Source organism: Equus asinus, chromosome 8 (assembly GCF_041296235.1).
Source record: "Equus asinus isolate D_3611 breed Donkey chromosome 8, EquAss-T2T_v2, whole genome shotgun sequence".
NCBI lineage: Eukaryota > Metazoa > Chordata > Mammalia > Perissodactyla > Equidae > Equus > Equus asinus.
This window is the reverse complement of record NC_091797.1, coordinates 75514980-75535835: the sequence shown is the minus strand read 5'-3', so window position 1 is coordinate 75535835 and position 20856 is coordinate 75514980. Positions and strand designations below refer to the sequence as shown.

The window sequence follows — 20856 nt, the reverse complement described above, 5'->3', positions numbered from 1 at the left end:
ATACTTCATTTTAATTATTCTACGTAATAATACTTCTGGTTTTATTATAAGACATTACAATATTTTTCCTGTAACAGAAAACACAATAATAAGTAACTATACACTCTGGGATTCTATAAAAAGTCACTGACAGATGGTAAAGTACCTTTTAAATTTGACGAAAATTACTTATTTATCAACTACCTACAGTTTAAATAGAGAGTTGCTGGTTAAAAAGATCTAGAAAAATGCCAACTTAGTTCAGACAACCAGGTTCTCCAGTAGTAAGAGAGCAAAACCCTAGATTAAGGAGTTTACTTGAACGAATCATTCACTGCTATCGGTGAATCAAACGTTTGGAATATAATTTTATCTTGAAAGGTATTTCAAAAGAAGTCTGGGCTATAAAATTAAACAGCAACTAACTCCCCAAAATGCATATAATGTGAATAGTTTAAAATAGGGGCCAGCAAACTTTTTGTATAAATGGTCAGATAGTAAATAATTTCAGCTTTGTGGGTCATCCGGTCTCTTTTATAATTACTGAACATTGTTGTAGCAACATAAAAGCAGCCATAGCCAATAAATAAACCAATGGGCTTGGCTATGCTCCAATAAAACTCCACTTATTAAAACAGGCATGGGTCCAGATTTAGTTTGCTGACCTGTGATTTAAAGGCCCATAGATAAATTTCAATTTTTTTGTGAAAACTATTTAGGGGGAAAAACCCAGATACCAAAAATTTCAGATACCACAACCTGAAGTTCATTTTAAATGACTAGAAAGGGATGAGATCTTGGGAATCCATACATGGTTGGTAGAGATTTCTAGTTTAATTTAACTGGTATTATTGGTGGCTTTTTATATAAACCCAGAGTATAGAAAAGATAAACTCTAGCCAGATTTTTTTTCATCTTATTACCCCCATATAATGAATGAGAAAGTGAAAAATTATATACAAAAGCTAAAAGCTATTAATTTTCAACTTACTAAATGGATTCATTTCCACTAAATGAATCATGCCACTAAAAAAATGAATCACAGTCCTTATGGAAAAAAGGCAGAAATAGTGTTAATGTAAACTGAATTCAAATATCTCATTTTATTTTTGAGATTACCATGTTTTTATGGTTTGTTTTAGATAAGCTGTACACACTATAAAAGCTAAGATACATATTTACATCTGTGCAATTTATTATGATTTTATAATCATTGCCAATATGAGCAAAATTAACTTGAAATAAAATAAAACTCAAACTTTTTTACTCTTGGTTTTAACAGACTTCAACTTACAACAAAGCTCTATATATATGTAGGAAAAAACCCACAGTAAAATTTTCTTGTAGATATTTTAAAACACATGACAGTTTAAAACATATTACAATGTTCATACGTCTCAAATCCTTAAGTACCGATCCTGACAGATCCTAACAGATAATAACGTGTGTTGGGAAATTATTTAAGAGGAACCCAGAAATCTTTCACTATGTTGACAAGTCCCAAAGACATACATTTTATTGGCATATACTCTGCATAGGTTTCCGCATGGCCCATTTCTTCTTCATCTTCTTCCTCTGGTTCATCTTCCTCTTTCACAACAGGGACCTTCTGTAACAAAGAGAACGCATAATCAGTGTTAAGTCCAGAGACTGGAGACCCCAGCCAACACACAGGAAAATGCTTTCGCAGGAATATCCTCACTCATCAGGCTGGGAAACATGACACACCACTTCTATGTTCCCGAAAATCTGGGTCACACTTTGTGGCTTCCCTGCTTCTCCAATGATGAGCACAGACAATCCATGTCTTACTCTTATCCCTAACACACAGAGGTCACCAAAGGGCTCCACCTGCCTTCCAGCCATCATTGTCACAAACTCCTTTCCCTTTCAATACTTTCTACCCTCCCTGAGCATAGAACGCTCTCTAACCTCAGTCCTCACTCTTCATTCCTACTCCAGGAATACAAAGAGTAAGGGGTTTGGGGAGAAAAAGCAGATGAGCCCCAGCAGCACATCCTCCAACCTCATGGGCAGAAACTGTTTCAGTCTCACATCCCACCCTCCTTTCAGTTCACTTCCATCTGTCTTCTTGCCTTCAAATCCTAAACCCCAAAACTCTGGAGTTTAAAGGTTCTCCTGAAGAACAGAGAATTTACTTCAGACATCTGCGTCTCCACAGACACAACAACAATCATATATAGGACAGCCATATCATTTACTCTCCAAAACTTGGCACATGTGGGAGTAAAATGGGGAGCTATCAGTAACCACATCAGGAAAATAGGAGGAAACCCAGACTGTCTCAAGCAAACTGAGTGAATGGTCACCACAGTCTCATGTTCCCTTGTGTTTCTCCACAGAGTCTTAAAGGGGTAGAGGCAGGCAGGAATAGGGGAATAGGAAGACCGTGAACAAACCTCTTTTCATTACCAGAAAACCATTAGGAAAGCTCTTTATTAACGTGTGCTTGTTCAAGAAGAGCAGAGAGAAGCAGCTGTGGAACCCAGTATACCAAGGAAGGGAGAGAAGGAGAAAACCTGGTCAGGACATACACGTAATGCCAAGGATAACATGACACTGAAAAGTAATGGCAGGTTTCTTCTTTCTATTTTATGTATTTATTTAGTCTAGAGCAGAATATGATGGCACACAGATGCTCAAAAAATGTGAGAAGTAAAAGGAGGTAGGAGATAAACATCTAATCAACATTAACTCACGGAGTCCTCAGAAAAAAATCCACAAACCTCTGAATGTTCTCAGAAAGTACGTCAAAATAAAATCCAATTTCAGAAACTGGAGACAAAATGGGGTTAGCCAAAGAAACAGATATAAATTGCAATTCTGCCGTTATCCATTTGTGTAGCCTTGGGCAAATTACTTAAGTTCTGAACCAACCCCCCCACCTTTGTACCTTTTCTTCACCTATAAGATGGAATGCACACTATAATAAACGACCAGACTCCTCTTTTCTCCCTCTACCTTATAGTCTTCTACTTAAATTCAAAAACAAAACAAAAAATCACAAAGGGTATAATTGGAGGATGAGTTGGTAATACCAAAGGGTCACAAAATCCAGGGACCAGACAGGTAATATTTCTAAGCCCGCTGAATGTAAAATGGCAAGTGACATCAAGCTTAGTGTTAAGGAGAAAAATGGAGAGAGGGAGACTGTGGTACCTGGGAAATGCCTGCCTAACACACAAAGTAGATGGTCACTACTCAACTTGAGGCATGTTTTACTAGGTAGGCAATGTGGGCTCAGAATGGTCAAGAGAATCCGGAAATCAGGATTTTTTTTTTTTTAAAGACTTTTTTAGTTGTGGGTCCTTCTAGTTGTGGCAATGTGGGATGCCACCTCAGCGTGGCTTGACAAGCAGTGCCATGACCGCGCCCAGGATCTGAACCCGCGAAACCCTGGGCCACCGAAGCAGAGCGTGCTAACTTAACCACTTGGCCACGGGGCGGGCCCCTGGAAATCAAGATTTTATGTATTAGCAATAAATTCAAAATTTTTCAAAATATTGTAGAGGCCAAACAAAACATACCTGTCAACTTGTTTTGGTCCACAGGCTACCAGTATGCAATCTGTTAGATGTTTCTTAACTGCTGGGACAATATAGGACTTTTGGCATATTACGAACAAACATGGGCTGCACTGGGAACCTGAGCACTACATAAAACATTTCTTAAAGAAAATGCTTTCTTACCTTCCAAAAATCAACTCCCAAGTAAGCTGTTGGCACACAACCATTAAGTAAACTGAGTACTGCAATCACTTGTTCTCCGGGTCCCTGTTGAACGTCAGGTACAGGTTGCTCTGCTCTTTCTCTAATTCCACATTCCATCCTCAAGTCCTAACAACCTTTTGGTATTGTTATGTTCAGTCATCCCCTATTTTCTTTCCCCTCACCCTTTTCCAATCTCCCAAGTTTGGTCCCTAATCACTGCCCTTCTGGATAACTTAACCAACATCCCAATCTGTCTCTCCTCCCTACCCTGACCCATTCTGAATTGGTGCTTCACCAAGTCAAAAGTCCTTCAAGCTCAACTCACGATCCTCCACAGAGCCCAAATCAACCATTCCAACTTCTTCCAGCAACCCAAATACCCAGGCTTAGTGTCACCTATGCACACAGCCACCAACTCCCTGTGCCTATTAATGTTTTAGCTCCCTTCCTAAAATGCCCTATCAGTCTCTCCAGACTCAAAACTAAAGCTCCTTATACGTCCTCCATAAAATAAAGTCTTCCCATCAAGTTTAGGGAGATCTCACCTTCCTCCAAATTCATAACCCTTTCTCTGAGGATCACAACGCACTTTTTGCTGTACCTTATATACCTACTCAAACCATACCATTGTCAAATTGTACGTTTATTGAAGGGGGAGCCATGCAGATACTTCTTGTAGAAACCCACCACACACACACATGCAGTGTTATACACAGCATAGTTATTAAATAAATGCAGGGAATCAAGTAACCCAAAGTATACAGCATCTCCAACACAGAAAAAAATTATCATATAATTACCCATACCTACACCATTATTTGATCTGACAGCTCAGGTTCAATCCTAAAACGAACATAGCTATCAAATACTTTTGGTTAACTTCACATTATCGTTTTTTCTGATCAGAGAAAATTCACAATAAAAAGATGTGAGTACTACAGCCTATCAAATATGCAAGTTATAATAACCTTGTTTAGTATATATTAGTTTATTCCAGTGAGGTTCAATGCTTATTCATTAGTTTATGTAGCTGAGTAGCCCCCCCTTCACCCAAAAAAAGTGTTCTAAGGGTTATTGTAGAGGACTTTTAGCCAAGTGTACTTTCATACCACACCAAAATACAGATGCAGATTTTGAAACTCACCATGGTCGGGGAAAAACTTCTCATCTTCATGTCATTTATCCATATTCTTGCTACTTCTTTATTAGAAGACTCTTTCTTTACTGTACCATTGCTTACATCAGCTGAGGGAGAAAGTCAATTTACATTTTAGAACAATTCCTTTTCCTACAGTTTTTATAAATTCAGTAAAGTTTACCCACTCCACAAATCAAAGAATACCAATCTGCTTATCACTAACTTAAATTAGGCATGAGGATGAAAACATTCAAAGCTATGTGTCATTATGGAGGTATGAATTAACCTTAGAAAACAAGCAACTTAAAAGGAAATACGTGCAGAGGAAATGTGAAAACTATTTATTAAAAAGACACCGTAACCAGAACTACTTGAGAGTTTATTTCAATACAAACACCAAGAGCCAGCATTACTTTGAGACACTTTACTTGGTTCATTAAAAAAAAAAATAAAACCTGGTGTTATCAAGAAGCCAGAATCAATCTCACCTGATTTGGTGGTGCTTACTAACTTTCAAAGCAAAACAATTATTTCTGGAAGGAAAAACACCAATTTGGGAACTCTCTTTTCCTCCTCCCCTCAGAATAAAGATCCAAACAATGAACCTTTTACACCAGTGGTCTGCAAATTCTTCTTAGATATAGCAACAGAACCCCTCAGTCCGAGTGTCAAAGTAGACCTGCTTGACTGAGGAGTCCAGAGCCCCTGTAACTAACGTCTATCCTCCAAGTACCCCTGAAGCTCGCCCACCAGTACCCAGGATTCTTGAGATCACAGTGTGAAAACCACACCAGAAGGAGTGATTAGCATCTTATCTCTTCTACCAAAAGACAAGGAGTTTTTGGGGGAGCCTGTCACTTGGGACTCCAAAATGACTAGTATTAAAGCATTAACAAAATAAAGAAGCTGGAAAAGAGATAATTACTTTATTTTGGGGCATGATTTGTTTAATATGATTGTGGGAGAGCCAGTGAACAGTTCACAGATAGTTACAGGACTGGAGTTCAAGTGAGAGATGAGAACCTAAAGAGAAACCCAAAGGGCTAAGGAATCCAAAAGAGGCAATACCCACACAGATCAGAGAAGAACATGCAAAACCTTCCTCTTAGCAGTTCATACTTTTAATGTTCTTCCTTTTCAGTAAAAAGATGACCCTTTCCAACAACACAAACATTTGCTCATCTTCAGCATTCACTTACCATTTCTTTTTCAGCCCTATTCTAGTCTGATGGTTTCTCAGGCTTCCACACAAGGACAGCCTTGATTTGCAGTCTTTTGTCTTTTAAAAATTACTACATTGGATGTCCAAGATGTTACTGTATTAGGTATTCCTCAGTCAGATCCAAATCTATCCTGTTTTGTTTTGCTCTCTGAAGTCTTTCCTCACAATAGCATAGTCCTCTAAATTATGAGGGCATATGCTGTTTGAGGAGTGAAATGCTCAGAAAGCTACTCACATAAAAGCAGCAGTCTTTCTCCTCATTACATCCAAAAACTTAAATGAAAAGCAGTTTCCACTAACTGTTAATCACCCCCAAGTCTCCTAGGAGCCATTCCAGATGCTGCCCCAAACCTCAGTAGGTCAGGGCCACAGTCCTGCTCTCCACGGCGGAAAATGGAAATCAGTTCTAAGACAGTTAAAACAATTTCCCAACGGGAAATCTAACTGCCAGGTCGCAGCCAGCTCAAGACAATGACCTTGAGAATAAAACTAGAGCACAATGGTATGGACTCAAACATAAAAAGTAGATTATCTGGTATTTTTAATCATCTCTGACACTGGAGACAGTTAGTTCTACATCATCCTACAAACACTTTTTGCCCATTCCTGTAGAATGCCTTTAGCCCTCTACTTTATAAACACAACCAGAGTACAACTTCCAAGCAGTCAATTCTGCCTATATCAATTTCTATCAGGTATTAAAACTCATCTCCCACCATTAGAAAAGTAAAGCAGCTGTTTGGAAGGAGGAACTCTCTATTCAACACACATCACCTCATTCCAAGAGCCTGACGGGATGCTATGCACGGCCTAGTACACACACCTAGTGCTAGCACACAGCAGGAACTTCATGACTCAAGAATACAACGAACCCACAGAAATTTGTTTCTTAAAAAGGCCCCCATTCCTATGCTAACGCTATAAAACAGTGGTCAGCTCAGGAGATAAGTGAGGTGAGAGCATCTCCAACAGTGCTCACCACACAGTGTTATACAACAGGGACTCAAACATTATTTAGCCCAAGGGACAAAGGAAGGAAAGAATGTACCTCCTAAGAGTTCACATTTTTCAGTTTCTAAAACTATACTACTAAGATTTAAAATAGCCAAAGTTAAAAAAAAGACATTAATTCTATTATACTCTTAAAAATTCCCTTACTGTGCTAAATACAAAGCTTCCTCTGAGCACTCCACTTAAAACTGTAACCTCTTCCTACCCCATATTCCGTTTTCCATTTTCCTCCAGAGCACTTAGCCCTACCTAACATACTAAATAATTTACTTATCTATTTTGTTTATTGTCGGTTTCTCTCTACTAGAATGCAAGCTCCATGAGGGCAGAGATTTTAACAGTTTTCTTTCTTCCCAGCCATAGCCTCAAAATCTCAGAAAAGTGCTTAGCACATAATAGGTACTCAATAAATATGTGTTGAATGAATAACAAAAATAGCCACTCCAGAGAAGGAAAACTAACTATAAAATCTACATTCTTTGTGCATAAGTGAATTCTTAAAAAGGCGTAACCAAATGATTATTGAGCTTTTCCCCTTTAAATCTACACCTATCCTTAAAGCATATAGATTAGCTAGTGGTGATGGGTGCACAGCTCTGAATATACTAAAATCCAGTGAATCCATTTACCTTTTAAAGGGTAAATGTTATGGTATGTGAATTCTATCTCAAGAAAGCTGTTCATTAGAAAAAAGTATTATGGGTGCTCACTCTTCAAAGAACTATAATGAATTATCTCATAATGAAAGTCTATGTATTTTAAAAGAGAACTTAGTAAAAACACAACCACCCACGAGCAATGAAGTCAATGACAGGCTAAATCAGAAAAGTGGAAAAGTCAGAGTTAAAGCAGCAAAGTATCGGTTTAAGGCTTGTTACCTCAAGTATGGTCCACCAGCTATAGCACCTCCAACAAGCTTGTCAGAAGTGCAGAATCTTGGGCCTCACCCCAGACCGACTGAACCTGATGCTATTTTTGAATAAGATCCCCAGGTGATTCATAGGCACATAAAATTTGAGAAGCAACGATTTAAAGGACTGAGAAAAATGTTAACTGGTTTTTCACAATACATAACACTGATATCTTACGGTGTTAATGTAGCCACCTGATAATTCTACACTTCATTTCAAAGCCAAATGCTAAGGCTTCTAAATGTTTGCTTCCCTTGAACTATAGAAACACTATAACTGTACAGAGTCATGCAGATATTACTTCTTTCATGCCCAGTTCTTTTAAGACCTAAGCAAACCCTTAAAAACACACTAATATATCTTACCAAAGGCAGACAGTTGACACTACTCAAAACAGACTTACTGGCTGCTGTTGCAACTGGTTGAGCAATATTAGCCGGTGGCTTCAGTTTCATGAGTTCATTCAGACTATTGTTTTTTAGTAGGTCCTTCAGTTGAACCTGGTCTTTTGAAGGTGCAGAGGTCATGGCATTTCGTACTGCTGGTGCTGAGACTGAAGGGCGTGTGTTTGCAGTAGTCTGGATAAACTTTGTTAAAGTAATGGTTTGCCGATTCGTTGTTACAGGTGGTGTTTTAGTCATTACAATTGTAGATCCCAAGGTCGGAAGCTGATTTATTTGATTCAGCACAAACGTTGTCGTAGATGGAGGCTGCTGCTAGAAAAGAAAACCATACACGTCACACCACTGCAAAATGCTTCATTTTGTAACGTAGCCTATGCCCATAAACACAATAGGCCATTTAAAACTCTAAAGTGACTTCTATTCTTACCTAACAATTGGCACTTCATTTTTAATTAAATATGATTAGCTATAAACTACCAAGTTAAAGCACACCACTTCGAGGAAAAGAAGGGATAGCAGCAGTGTGACATTTCATAACTGTCAGGGACAGCAAGCATAAAATGGGACTATGCTAAGCAAGCTGTGATGTACAGTAACCCACATAACATAAGGACTAGGAAAAGAAAGGATTTCTAATCCCAGCACTGCCTCAACCAGGTAGATAACCTTAAGCAAATCGCTTCACCTCTGGAGGCCCAGTCTCTTTGAGGACAGTTTCTGTTTCTAACATTCTATGATTCCTGTCCAACGCTTCATTTGCTATCACAGAGACTACACTAATGTTTAGAACTTAACAAGATAAAATCACCAAGCAGTTTTAAATTCTTGGGTCACAGGAAAGACCTAGCCTGGTAAATTACAAAACTAGGTGAGCATGTGGGGGCTACCTTTGAGCCTCAGACAAAGCTCCAAGCACCTTATTTTTTATAGTTGAGGTGGGAGCATTACAAGCTGGACGAAAATGCAAAAAAAAAAAAAAAAAAAAAAAAGAGTCAAGATTTGAGGATAACAATATGTCTGTGACTACAAGCGACTAAGGTACAACTGAGATATTTTTATAAATTTAAGTCTATTTCTACTTCCTTTCTTCCTCAAACTATTTATTTCTCCATGACTACTACGTGAAGAATCTTTTAGATTACTATTTACTTTTAAACAAAGTAAATCACTTTTAAACAAAACTCTCAATAATAATTTATCGTAAGTTATCAAATGTTAACCAGTTTATCCAATAATTTTACACCACCAGGCTTAAGGTAATAATACCTTTGTTTAAGGTAAGGTCAGAGGAACTCCATATTTAAAGCACAATTACAATCACATAAAAATTACATATACCAATAGAGAAAAGCTGTTTTAACAGACAAAAAGCCAAAATAAACCATACCAACAGACAAAAGCCGAAATAAGTAAAAATGAAAGGTGTAGTGGGATAGTATGCAGTTCATTTTTACTTCATGAATTATATCACTTGCAATAAACTAACTCCAAAAATTTCCTGTTTTGTCCTAATTATCTTTTGATCACCATAACTACCAGAAGAGTAAAATAAATGTTTTACAAAGTAGGAGGCAAGAGTAAGATATTGGGAAAGAAGAAGCAAAAAGCAGAACTAGTGAGATAAAACTATTTCATATTCAAGGTTATTTTCTTACTACAATCCTAAACTATTTTAGTAGTAATGTCAAAACTAAGTATTCTTACCCTAACGTTTAATAGTGCTGGAGTGGGTACCGTCTCTGGCTCTTGTTTAACAGGGACTGCCGCTTCAGTCTCCAGGCCTAGTTCTAGCGCACTAAGTGGCACTGACTGGAGAGAAAACAACATCAGAGAAGGAAATAAGGAATGATGGCAGTGAATTCTGTTTCAAGAACAAGAGATGTATTTATTTTATTAAAACCAAAAAGAGTCAAGTTTTACATTCAAATGGAATGTAAAATCACTGATACTAAGTATAAAGCAACAATCTCTGCAAGCATAACATCTTCGCAAAACTGTGCTAAAATTCAGACAATGTGTATAGTGAAAGGTCATAAAAATGTTTCTATAATGTACAAAGACAACTATTACAGAGGTTAATGATCCTCCCACAATAACTCTAATTCATCTCTTACGTATATATCAAAGCAGAAATTAATGTCTTGATTTTCATTGCAAATATTTTCCACCTCATGAATGAAGACTAATACTCAATATAAAAATAACACTCAAAGGTATATTTAAGATTAAGGCTTAATAAAACCCATTTCCATAAGTAGAAATTAAAATTAAGACAAACCTACTTTTTACAGAGGCTGTAGAAAACTCTTACCTGCTGAACCGGAGGGGTAGGTGTTGGAGTGGCAAGTCCTGCGTCTCCACCATCGATATCAAAGAGGTCATTCGGACTAATTCCACTTTCACTCAAAGCAGCAAGCAGTAAATCTTGCCCTGGCTCCACCATCTTTAGAACAAAATATTAAATATTAACATAAAACTTAAAACGACAATTAACTCTCTTCTAAATATAAACCAACCCTTTCTACCAAATCTATTCATTCAATATTTATGAAGAACCTGCTACATGTCAGGCAAAAAGGATGAAAGTCTCTGATCCCATGAAATTCACATTAAGATGGAAAGAACAGAGAAGAAGGTAAAACACACCACAAGTACCTGTCTACAAAATGCTATGGGAACAGAGAAAGAAACGCTGAACTTTGCCTGGGGACAGAGGTCACAAAGATGAAAGCGGAGCTGAGTCTCAAGGAAGAAATCAAGTGCACAAGGATCTTCTGGACAGTGCATTCAAACTCATGCAGGCATGAAAGACATCGGCACTCCTTAATAATGATGGTTGGAGTAATTCAACATGGGTAAGAAAGCTTAGAACAGAAATATGAGGCTCAGGTAGGTGATGGCAAGAGATGAGGAAGATATCACCCAGAGCCTTGTATACCGTGCTAGAGATTTCACTTAATCCTGTGGGTAATGAGGGTCACTAAAGGGTTTTCAGATAGAGGACTGCATGACATAGTCAGGTTTCTGACTTATAAAGATCACCTCACAGCAGTGAGGAAACAAACTGAGAATAGGCAGAATGAGACCAGAGGCAGGGGCACGTTTTAGGAAACTGCTACAGCAGACCAGGAGAGAGATGATGTGCTGTAATGGCAGGGTGTGGAGAGAAAGAAGGGGGAATGGACTCCAAGATATTTAGGAAGGAGAGTCCATGAGACTAAGTTTAAATAAAAACTTAAAATAGAAGGGAGAATATGAAACACACAAACAAAAGACCCTGAGTTGATGGATGATTAGAGTTAAGCCAGGAGAAAGTGAAAAAGTAAAAGTTGAGGGGCCAGTCCAGTAGAGTATAGTTAAGTTCACATGCTCCACTTCAGTGACCCAGGGCTTGCAGGTTAGGATCCTGGGCACCCCCCTACACACTGCTCATCAAGTCATGCTGTGGCAGCATCCCACATACAAAACAGAGGAACATGGCACAGATGTTAGCTCAGCAACAATCTTCCTCAAGCAAAAAGAGAAAAATTGGCAAGAGATGTTTGCTCAGGGCCAATCTTCCTCATCAAAAAATAAATTCAAAAAAAAAAAAGTAAAAGAAATTTGAAAGTTGAGCTCAGGAGACCTGAAAAATGAGGTATATGGACTTTGGGGGGCGGGCGGGGGAGACATCTTTTTAGGAGCAAGTAAATACATTTTAGGTTGGGGTTTTCCAACTATACTCTTAGGAGCCAGATCAAAGTATTCTACCACCAAAGCGGATTTTTATCCATTTTGTAGGGGGAAAAAGCTTCACAGAGCTTTCTCAATTTTAACTTTTCTCATTAATTTATCTGAAATAACCTATTTATATATATACAAACATACTTATGGGAAATCTGACTGCACTTTTTTTTTTTTTTAAAGATTTTATTTTTTCTTTTTCTCCCCAAAGCCCCCTGGTACATAGCTGCGGGTCCTTCTAGTTGTGGCATGTGGGACGCCATCTCAGCGAGGCCTGACAAGTGGTGCCATGTTTGCGCCCAGGATCTGAACCAGTGAAACCCTGGGCCGTTGAAGCGGGACGCTTGAACTCAACTACTCAGCCATGGGGCCGGCCCCAGCACTTGTTTTTCTCAGAAAACTAATTTCACGTTACACAAATAATACACTAATTTTCAACTAGTCCATTTGTTCTCAGACTGCGATAGAATTCAATGTCAGTGTTTCACTATGTCCTACAGAAAGAAAGATGTTAGTCAACAATACTATGACCATGACTTCCAACATAAGAACTACTGTTTTGGATGAAAGCACGGTATTTAACAGAGAAATTCTCTACTAGGTAGGTCTATGTCACATAAGCTCGTGAATCATTTAGAAAGTTCTAACAGGAACAGGAGTGAGTTTAAGGTGGAAACCACAGACATCCAGAAACGAAACTAAGGGCAGACTTGCTACTTAAAACATAGGAGCAAGTACAGATAGTCCAAAAGAGATTTCCCCAAAGTTTTTCAGAGAAAGGAAAAAAAGCCTAAGGAAGAAAACACTTTGAGCAGGAAGGAGAAAGGGAAGAGGAACTGACAGTGACTAAGTATCTTTTATGAGCCTGACAGTGTTAGTGACACGAGCCCATAACAACCCCGCAAAAGACAGTACTACAATTTCAGAGATAAAATTCAATCTCAGAAAGCTTAAATTACCTGCCCAAGACCACCCATCCAGATCTAGATTATTCAAACTCCCAAAGCCCAGGCATTGTCTTTCCAATGAGCAGACCTAGAAGTCAATGTTGGTAACCTGTGAAGCTGAAACACTTAATTTCGAAATAAATGATAGTCTGAGATTAAAATTGGAAGGGGGAGAGAGCATTATCAGCAAGATACAAATTTTTTTTTAAAAGATTTTATTTTTCCTTTTTCTCCCAAAGCCCCCTGGTACAAAGTTGTGTATTTTTAGTTGTGGGTCCTTCTAGTTGTGGCATGTGGTACACCGCCTCAGCGTGGCTTGATGAGCAGTGCCATGTCCGCCACGCCCAGGATTCGAACCAGTGAAACCCTGGGCCACCGAAGCAGAACGCGAGAACTTAACCACTCGGCCACGGGGCCGGCCCCGAGCAAGATAGAAATTTTATGAAGGACTTGGACACAGAGGACACAAATAAGAGAAACGTTCCAACATGGATTTTAAACTAAGTTGATCCGTTTTTCTAATACGTAGTTGACCATACTTTACAAATCATCCTAGTACACAGCACAAACAAGTACCAAGAGAGCTAACACAATGCTTTAAAAACACTTTCAATCCATAAAATACTTCACTAGGACCACTGACCTGTGGGAACACAGGGTCTTGGCCCACTTGCTATGGTTAATCTTGACGTAGAGTAATAGAACTCCAGAGACTATCAAAATGTCATCTTTGTTTGTAAATATTAGAAATAATGATTTATTTATATTTGAAACAAAAGTACGTTGTTTTAAACCAGTGACTCCTCAGCTATAGACCACAGAACCACAGAACCCTTGGAGGCCAAGGGAACCATTACCCCATTAGATGCACACCAAGCCCTCTCTAATTTTACTCCAAAGTACAGAAACGTCACTAATTACTGAAACAAAAAATCACTGAAAAGTGTTACTGAACTCATGACAGCTTTTTGAAATATATTTTTTGAACAATGAGCATTAAAAGTACAAAAATATGGGCCTGGCTCTGTGTCCGAGTGGTTAAAGTTCTGCACACTCCATTTCAGTGGCCCAGATTCGTGGGTTCAGATCCCAGGTGCAGACCTACTCCACTCATTAGCCATTCTGTGGAGGTGTCCCACATACAAAACAGAGAAAGACTGGCACAGAGGTTAGCTCAGGGCTGGTCTTCCTTAAGCAAAAAAAAGAGGAGGGTGGGCAATGGATGTTAGCTCAGGATGAATCTTCGTCAGCAAAAAAAAAAAGAAAGAAAGAAAAAGAAAAGATAAAAAAATGTACAAAAATATTATCATGGAAGTGAGGAATTTGGGGAAGAAATTTGTTCAGATAAGAAATGATGGGGGGCTGGCACGGTGGCGCAGCAGTTACATTCACACATTCCGCTTCGGCAGCCTGGGGTTCGCCAGTTCAGATGCCGGGTGCGGACCTACGCACTGCTTGTCAGGCTGCGCTGCAGCAGGCATCCCATGTATAAAGTGGAGGAAGATGGGCACGGATGTTAGCTCAGGGCCACTCTTCCTCAGCAAAAAGAGGAGGATTGGTGGCAGATGTTAGCTCAGGGCTAATCTTCCTCAAAACAAACAAGAAAAAAAGAAATGATGGCAACAGTTATAAACAACACTATCAGTGACCTTTTCAAAATTCACAGGAATCAAACAACAACTTGAGACTCTCTGATCTGAGTAAGTGACCTAGTAGTGACAACATCTGTAGAAGTAGTAGGTCTTTTACAAGCTATTAATGAAAGATTTTAATTTTACATACATCTTCTACAGAAATGAAATCTAGGGATCCTTTCTCTCTTAGCCAATTGGGCACAGATTCTCCACTTGCACTTTTGTGCAGTGAGAAGGGGGAAAAGGCATAGACAGGGAACATCTATGCCATTCTCCATCTAACTCCATTAGGCAAAACTCTTAATATTTAATCATATTCTTATTCTGAAACTATCACAGACTCACAGGATTTCAGTGCTCAGGGTGACAGAGAGCCCTTAAAATGTTCTATTATCCAGTCTTCGCCACCTTATTTTACAAATAAGTAAGATTTATTCCTGAAAGGGAAAACAACACTTTCACTTTGAACCCACTAAGTACAAGATAAATGCAAATACTGTTAGGTGTAAGCACTGTGTTACAATGTGTCTACAAAAGATTTCACAGACCTCAGGTGACATTTAATAAGTAGCAATCTAACAAATCCAAAAGTTACTAACTGCAGAGTGATTCTCAAACAATAGACAACAAAAAGGTTCCATTTTTATCATAAATACATTTGAAATCATCACCTATTTCAAAACAGTACACCTATCAAAGCATCTATGATAAATAAGAAACAAGGACACAGTAGTAGAAACTAAGAGCCATCCTTGGCAGGAAGAGAATCCTGAGAAATAATAGCCAATCAGAATGAAAGGATACAGTTCCCACGGAGAATACCAACACTGAAACCTATCAAGGAGGACAAGGTTCCTCTTGTTGAGACCTAAAGCAGATCTCTATAGCTCCAGGCAGATACAAGGGATGTATCTGCAGCAGCGGCAGCACACCACAGAGACTGAGGAGACTACAGAGTCAAGCAGAATACCTGGGTTCAAATATTGGCTACATCACCCACTAGTAGGATAATAGGGTCAAATAATAACTTCTGTGACTCAGTTTCCTCATCTTCCAATGGGAACAAAAATGGAACCTACCTTATAGGATTGCTGTGTTGACTAAATGTTATACTATTTACTTGGAATAAATATTAGCCTCTAGCTATTAACTATTGCTTTGATAAACATTAGTATCATGTCCAAAAAATGTTTTCTTCCGTATCTCTGATGCAACATTTTATTTCCCAGAAAACAAACTTTGTCGGCAATCTATTTAATAGTTAACCTCCAAATTAGCTCTATAAAATACTAGCTCCCTTTTCACCTGAAAGTGTCACACATCCAGTTTGTCCAGTTAATCAGTTAGCACGTCTACAGGAAACTGACAGACATCTTTAAATGTGCACAGATAATATTACTTAGCAAGTATCTCTGCCTCAACTAATAACAAAAAGGATTTTTTCTCTTTATTTACAAGAGCTTACTCAGCTTCAACCTTGCTTTTTTATGCAGCCCAGATGTGATGACTGACACTTGGTTTAAGAATTTGAAGAACAATGATCCACTTAGACTTTAGCTGATATAGTCGATCAACAGTATTTAGTGTCTACTGAGTGCTGGTTTTTTAAGAAAATCAGGAGGAAGAGAAGGCAGTTACAAAAGAGTTCGTTAGAGAATTTTCTTTACCTAAAAAGATATAATCTGTATTTTGAACACCTACTTCTCAAGGGAGCAATTGCTCAGTAAAATGACCCATCCTCCATTGCAAAACCTATAGGAAGAATGGATTCACAAAGCAACGTATATATTACAGACAAAGTTTCAAGAATGCTTTACAAAAGAAGCACAAGAAAGAAAGGGGGGGAGGTAATGGACGCTTTCTTGATCACCAGATCAAATTCAGATGGCTACTCTTGAGATTTACCATATGGTCGGACTGTTTCCTTAACCCTCAAGATAACCCATGAATAAATGCAACCCATTATTCTCTTGTCAAAGATGAGAAACTGAGGCTTAGAGAGATGAAGTATAACAAGGAAACAACAAAGCAAGCTTGGAGCAGAATTACAAACCTGGCTGACATCACATCCCTCCAAGATTCTCTACTCTTAAGCCTCTATCAGTATTTTTCAAACTGCTGGTCACAACACAGTGGGTTGTCAAACCAATTGAGTGTATCATGACCAGTATTTTTAAATATTTCAATACAGAAGAGAAAATTAGTGCAGAGCATGTAGAGAAGATAAACATTACTTCATGAAATGGGTTTTTCAGTTCTGTGTGTATACATACACAAACTCACAATTTAACATATTTCCTACTGTGGGATGCAGTAAAAGGTCTGAAAATCACTGATCTGTGCTATACACTGCCTCCCAAGAAATAAACTAATTTGATAAGCTTTGTACATTTTATTCATAAAATAGATTTCCTGCTCTTTTTTTTTTTTTAAAGATTTTATTTTTTCCTTTTTCTCCCCAAAGCCCCCCGGTACATAGTTGTGTATTCTTCGTTGTGGGTTCTTCTAGTTGTGGCATGTGGGACGCTGCCTCAGCGTGGTCTGATGAGCAGTGCCATGTCCGCGCCCAGGACTCGAACCAACGAAGCACTGGGCCGCCTGCAGCGGAGCGCGCGAACTTAACCACTCGGCCACGGGGCCAGCCCCTAGATTTCCTGCTCTTCAAGAGCCTATCCTTTTCATCTACAGAATTTCAGTGGTATCCCAACTTTATCCTTAATACTAATTAAGTTCAACCACATCAAAGTGCATCTGTCAATTAGCATCAAAAAACAAAGGGAATAGCACAAATTTTAGGATTACATCATTTTGATGATCAATTGGTTCTTTAACCTGAAAGCAATTCCTCTCAGAAAGTATCTTTACATCCACTTTAGGCAGGCAAAGCATGAGAACCCAGACCCTCATGAAAAGTCGGGTTATTTGGTAAGACCAGACCTCAGATCTGAGTGTTCACCTCCTTCACAGGCAAGTCTCAAATCAAAGCTCAATTTAGAGACTAAGGAACGCCAAAATGTATTTGTAGCTAAAGTCTTTGAGGTAAACAAATCATTCAAAAAACCATGAAAGAATCTCAAGACTGCCTGTTTTTAAATAGCAATTTCAGCAAAACTCTTAAAACATGTAAAATCGCCTGACACATAACAGCATTCAATGAATGAATGAACGAACTGTAAACCAATAACTAAGTGCTCTTTTTTAAACTTATCCAGCAACTAAAGTAAAATTTATTTAAAATTCTGAAGACAACTGTATGCAATCAAGTTAAATTGGGAAATAAAAAGTAGAAGCCAGAGGAAAAAAGTAAAGACGTCTTCTCTGGTAAGGTTAATTTTGGGATCAACTTCTTCAAACAGGAAAATAAAACACTCTCTTGCTTGAGAAATTAAAATCTCACTCAAGGCACCAGTAGCAAATTGTCTTTTATCCTAGAAATTCTGTACTATCTTTTGTGCAATGACGATGGCTTCCCCCGCCGCTTACGAAAATCAGTTCTGATTGCCGTAAATAACTGGGAAAAAATGGAATCCCTCTGCACTGTTAGCTGGTTTAAGTGTCTGCAACTGTTAACTCGATTCGCGCTAGGGCAACTGGGGGTTTGACAGCTTTCTAGACCCTCCTGGCTGACTCTCTAGAAGCCCTACTCCGTCTCTAATTCTGGTTGCCTGGAGAACGTGAAACATTTAACTCAACATAAACTGCTAATAATCAATTTTCAAAGGTCAAAGGGGACCCAGTTTTTACCCTTCCCTCATCAACACGTGTTCAGTACAAACTTCCGGGTGCGGCTACAATTGGCTGCGCAATTCAATGGATAAAAACGTTGCTTTATTTGACTCTCATCTTCTCGCCCGTTCTTTTCCCACGTTTCTCAACCGCGACTCCCCAAAACAAAAGCTTCCCACAGTAAACGCAGCACGCACATAGAAAGAGCTTCTCTGTGCGAGGATCAAGTTAGTGGTCCGCAAACATTAACCAAACAGAAGCACAAAGCCGGGGTGGAAAGGGGAGGAGCTGGAAGCCAGGGTCAGGAGAGAAACAATCACAAGGGTTCAGGAACATCCAAATCTCCTCAGCGGTTAAACCGACCCCAAAACCACTTCTGGGAAACCACCAGCACACACTGGTTTGGGGAACTTTAGATGCTCGTTACGCCAAACACTCTCTAAGTAAGCAAATCCCCAACCGCGTTCCCCTCCGCAGAGAGGCTTCGCCGGAGGTGAAATTAACCTCCTCACCGGGGGAGGCGTGAAGGTGGCCCCCACGTGTCCCCGCACCTTCCCCACCGCCCTGGGAGCGAGGCCATCAGAAAACCGCAGGGACGCGGTCCAGACGCGGGGCGACCCTGCCACCCCCCGCGCTCGCCGGGCCGGGAGCGACCTCCAGCAGCAGGACTTTTGAAGGATTGCGGAGCTCACTTTCCTGCGGGTCGGGGACTCGCACCCGCAGGTGACGCGGGCGGAGCGAGGCGGCGACCGAGCGGGGCCGGAGCCGGCGTCCGCAGACCCTGCCTCCCCGCCCAAACGGGTGCCTCCGGCCCGGGACAGCGGGGCCCTCGGGGCCCGAGAGCCCCACGCGCGGCCACCGCAGGGCCCGGCGCGGACGGGCGGAGGAAACGAGCGCGGCGGGGACCGTGCCCCCAGAGCCTCGGGCGCGCAGCCGAAGGGGCGGCGAGGGGCGAGGGAGGCCCCGAGCCGGGGTGAGGTGGCGCCCCCCCCAGCCCGGCCCCACACGGCCCCCTGAGGAGGGTGGGAGTGGGAGTCTGTCCGGGAGAGGGAGTGTGGAAACAGAGAAGGGCTGAGGGAAGGGCTTACTTTCCCCGCGGGATCCGACGCCGGCACAGCTCCTCCCGGGCGGCGAGAGCTTGGAGAACCAGAGGCGAGCGGAGCGGAGGCGGCGGTGGCGGCGGCAGCAGCGGCGTCCGGCTCTGCCTACCTCCCCGCCGCCATCTTGACGCCCCTCCCCCAGCCCCCCCGCCCGCCGGGAGGGGAGGGGGTGGGGCGAGGGATGAGGCGCCGCGCGCACGCAGCGCGCGCCGCGCGCCCCACGTGACTTCCTCCCTCCCCCACCCGCTCCGCAGCGCCGCTCTCCGCCCCGCCTCCCTCCTAGGTGAAGGAAGATGACTTCCCCCCCCATCTTGACCGCCCCCCTGCCTTCGCCGTCAAGCACGGACTCAGCCGGCTCCCGCCGACCCGGTACCAGTAGTTGGATCCTAGGAAATTCCGGAACCCAAACGGTCCATTACCGCGGCTCCGGGGTGGGCGAGGGGTGAGGGGGCCGGGTTTCCGAGAAGGGGGAGGGGGGAAGGCGAAGGCCGCCTAGGAGAGTCACGTGTCTACTGCTTCCGCTGGCGCTCGAAAGACCTCGCGAGAGTGCTTTCCCCCTCCCTTTCTCTCCCGCGGGCTGTTGGGAAGAAGGTCGGCGCTCTGGGTTGCCACGAGGAGGTCAGCCGGTGGGTCGGGCGCATGCGTCCCACACCTGCTTTGAAAGTCGTGCCAGGAGGGGCCCGAAGCTGTTTTCAAAAGGCTTTGGGTGTGTGGCTTCGGCCCAGGAAGTTATCTAGTGGCGTCTCTGTCAGTTTGAAAAGCTCATGATTACCTCGTCTGTCCCAGAGAAAAATGTTCCCATATTCGTTGCTTGTTAGGCTCGCTCAAAGCGCTTTATTCAATATGAAACTACAAGTGACTCGGTTGCTTGCCCCTGGTCCACTGCCATTAACAACACATCCTGAGGAGTGTGAGCGCGGTCAGCTTCACCACCTCTTTCCTTGCACACACCCGGTAACCTGAACGTTAATTTGTTCATCATCATTGTCAAGCAACGATTGCTGTAGAATAGGTCTGTCGCTACCACCTCTCACTGGTTTATTTTCATCTTCTATTTTATTATTATTATTATATTAAATGCCCTAACCCAGAATAAACAACTTAACTTCTTGGTAACCCTTTTGTAAAGTCATTCTGAGAATGCTGTTTGACTCCGTTGCTTAGGTGGTAGGCACTCCTGGTGCTTCTTGCCCCCTACTGGCGGCGCGTCGCACTCGTCTGGGGCTGAAAGCAAACCCAGTCTTTGGGACACTTGGAGGTTAAAGTGTGAGCTCTTCAAGATAAAGTATGTTGGGGGAGACGGAGAAAAAAGTAGTTATGGCAAGAATAA

The 20856-nt window shown here is 41.1% G+C and overlaps 1 protein-coding gene across 6 annotated transcripts in view; it reads right to left on the bottom strand.

Moving 5' to 3' along the window:
- Positions 1-20042, bottom strand: part of SBNO1 (strawberry notch homolog 1) — a 53010-nt gene extending 32968 nt beyond the window's left edge. The window contains exons 1-6 of one of the 6 annotated variants that reach the window (XM_044776006.2): positions 19515-20042; positions 10708-10839; positions 10101-10205; positions 8396-8708; positions 4855-4955; positions 1492-1588 (exon numbers count right to left, since the gene is read on the bottom strand). In XM_044776006.2, the coding sequence (XP_044631941.1) occupies positions 1492-1588; positions 4855-4955; positions 8396-8708; positions 10101-10205; positions 10708-10839 (748 nt within the window). In that variant the 5' untranslated portion in view covers positions 19515-20042. Of the gene's footprint in view, positions 1-1491; positions 1589-2399; positions 2472-4516; positions 4554-4854; positions 4956-8395; positions 8709-10100; positions 10206-10707; positions 10840-19514 lie in introns of those variants that run through there. The other 5 variants (XM_044776007.2, XM_044776009.2, XM_044776008.2 and 2 more) reach the window with 5 other exon arrangements.
- Between the last annotated feature and the right edge of the window lie 814 nt (positions 20043-20856).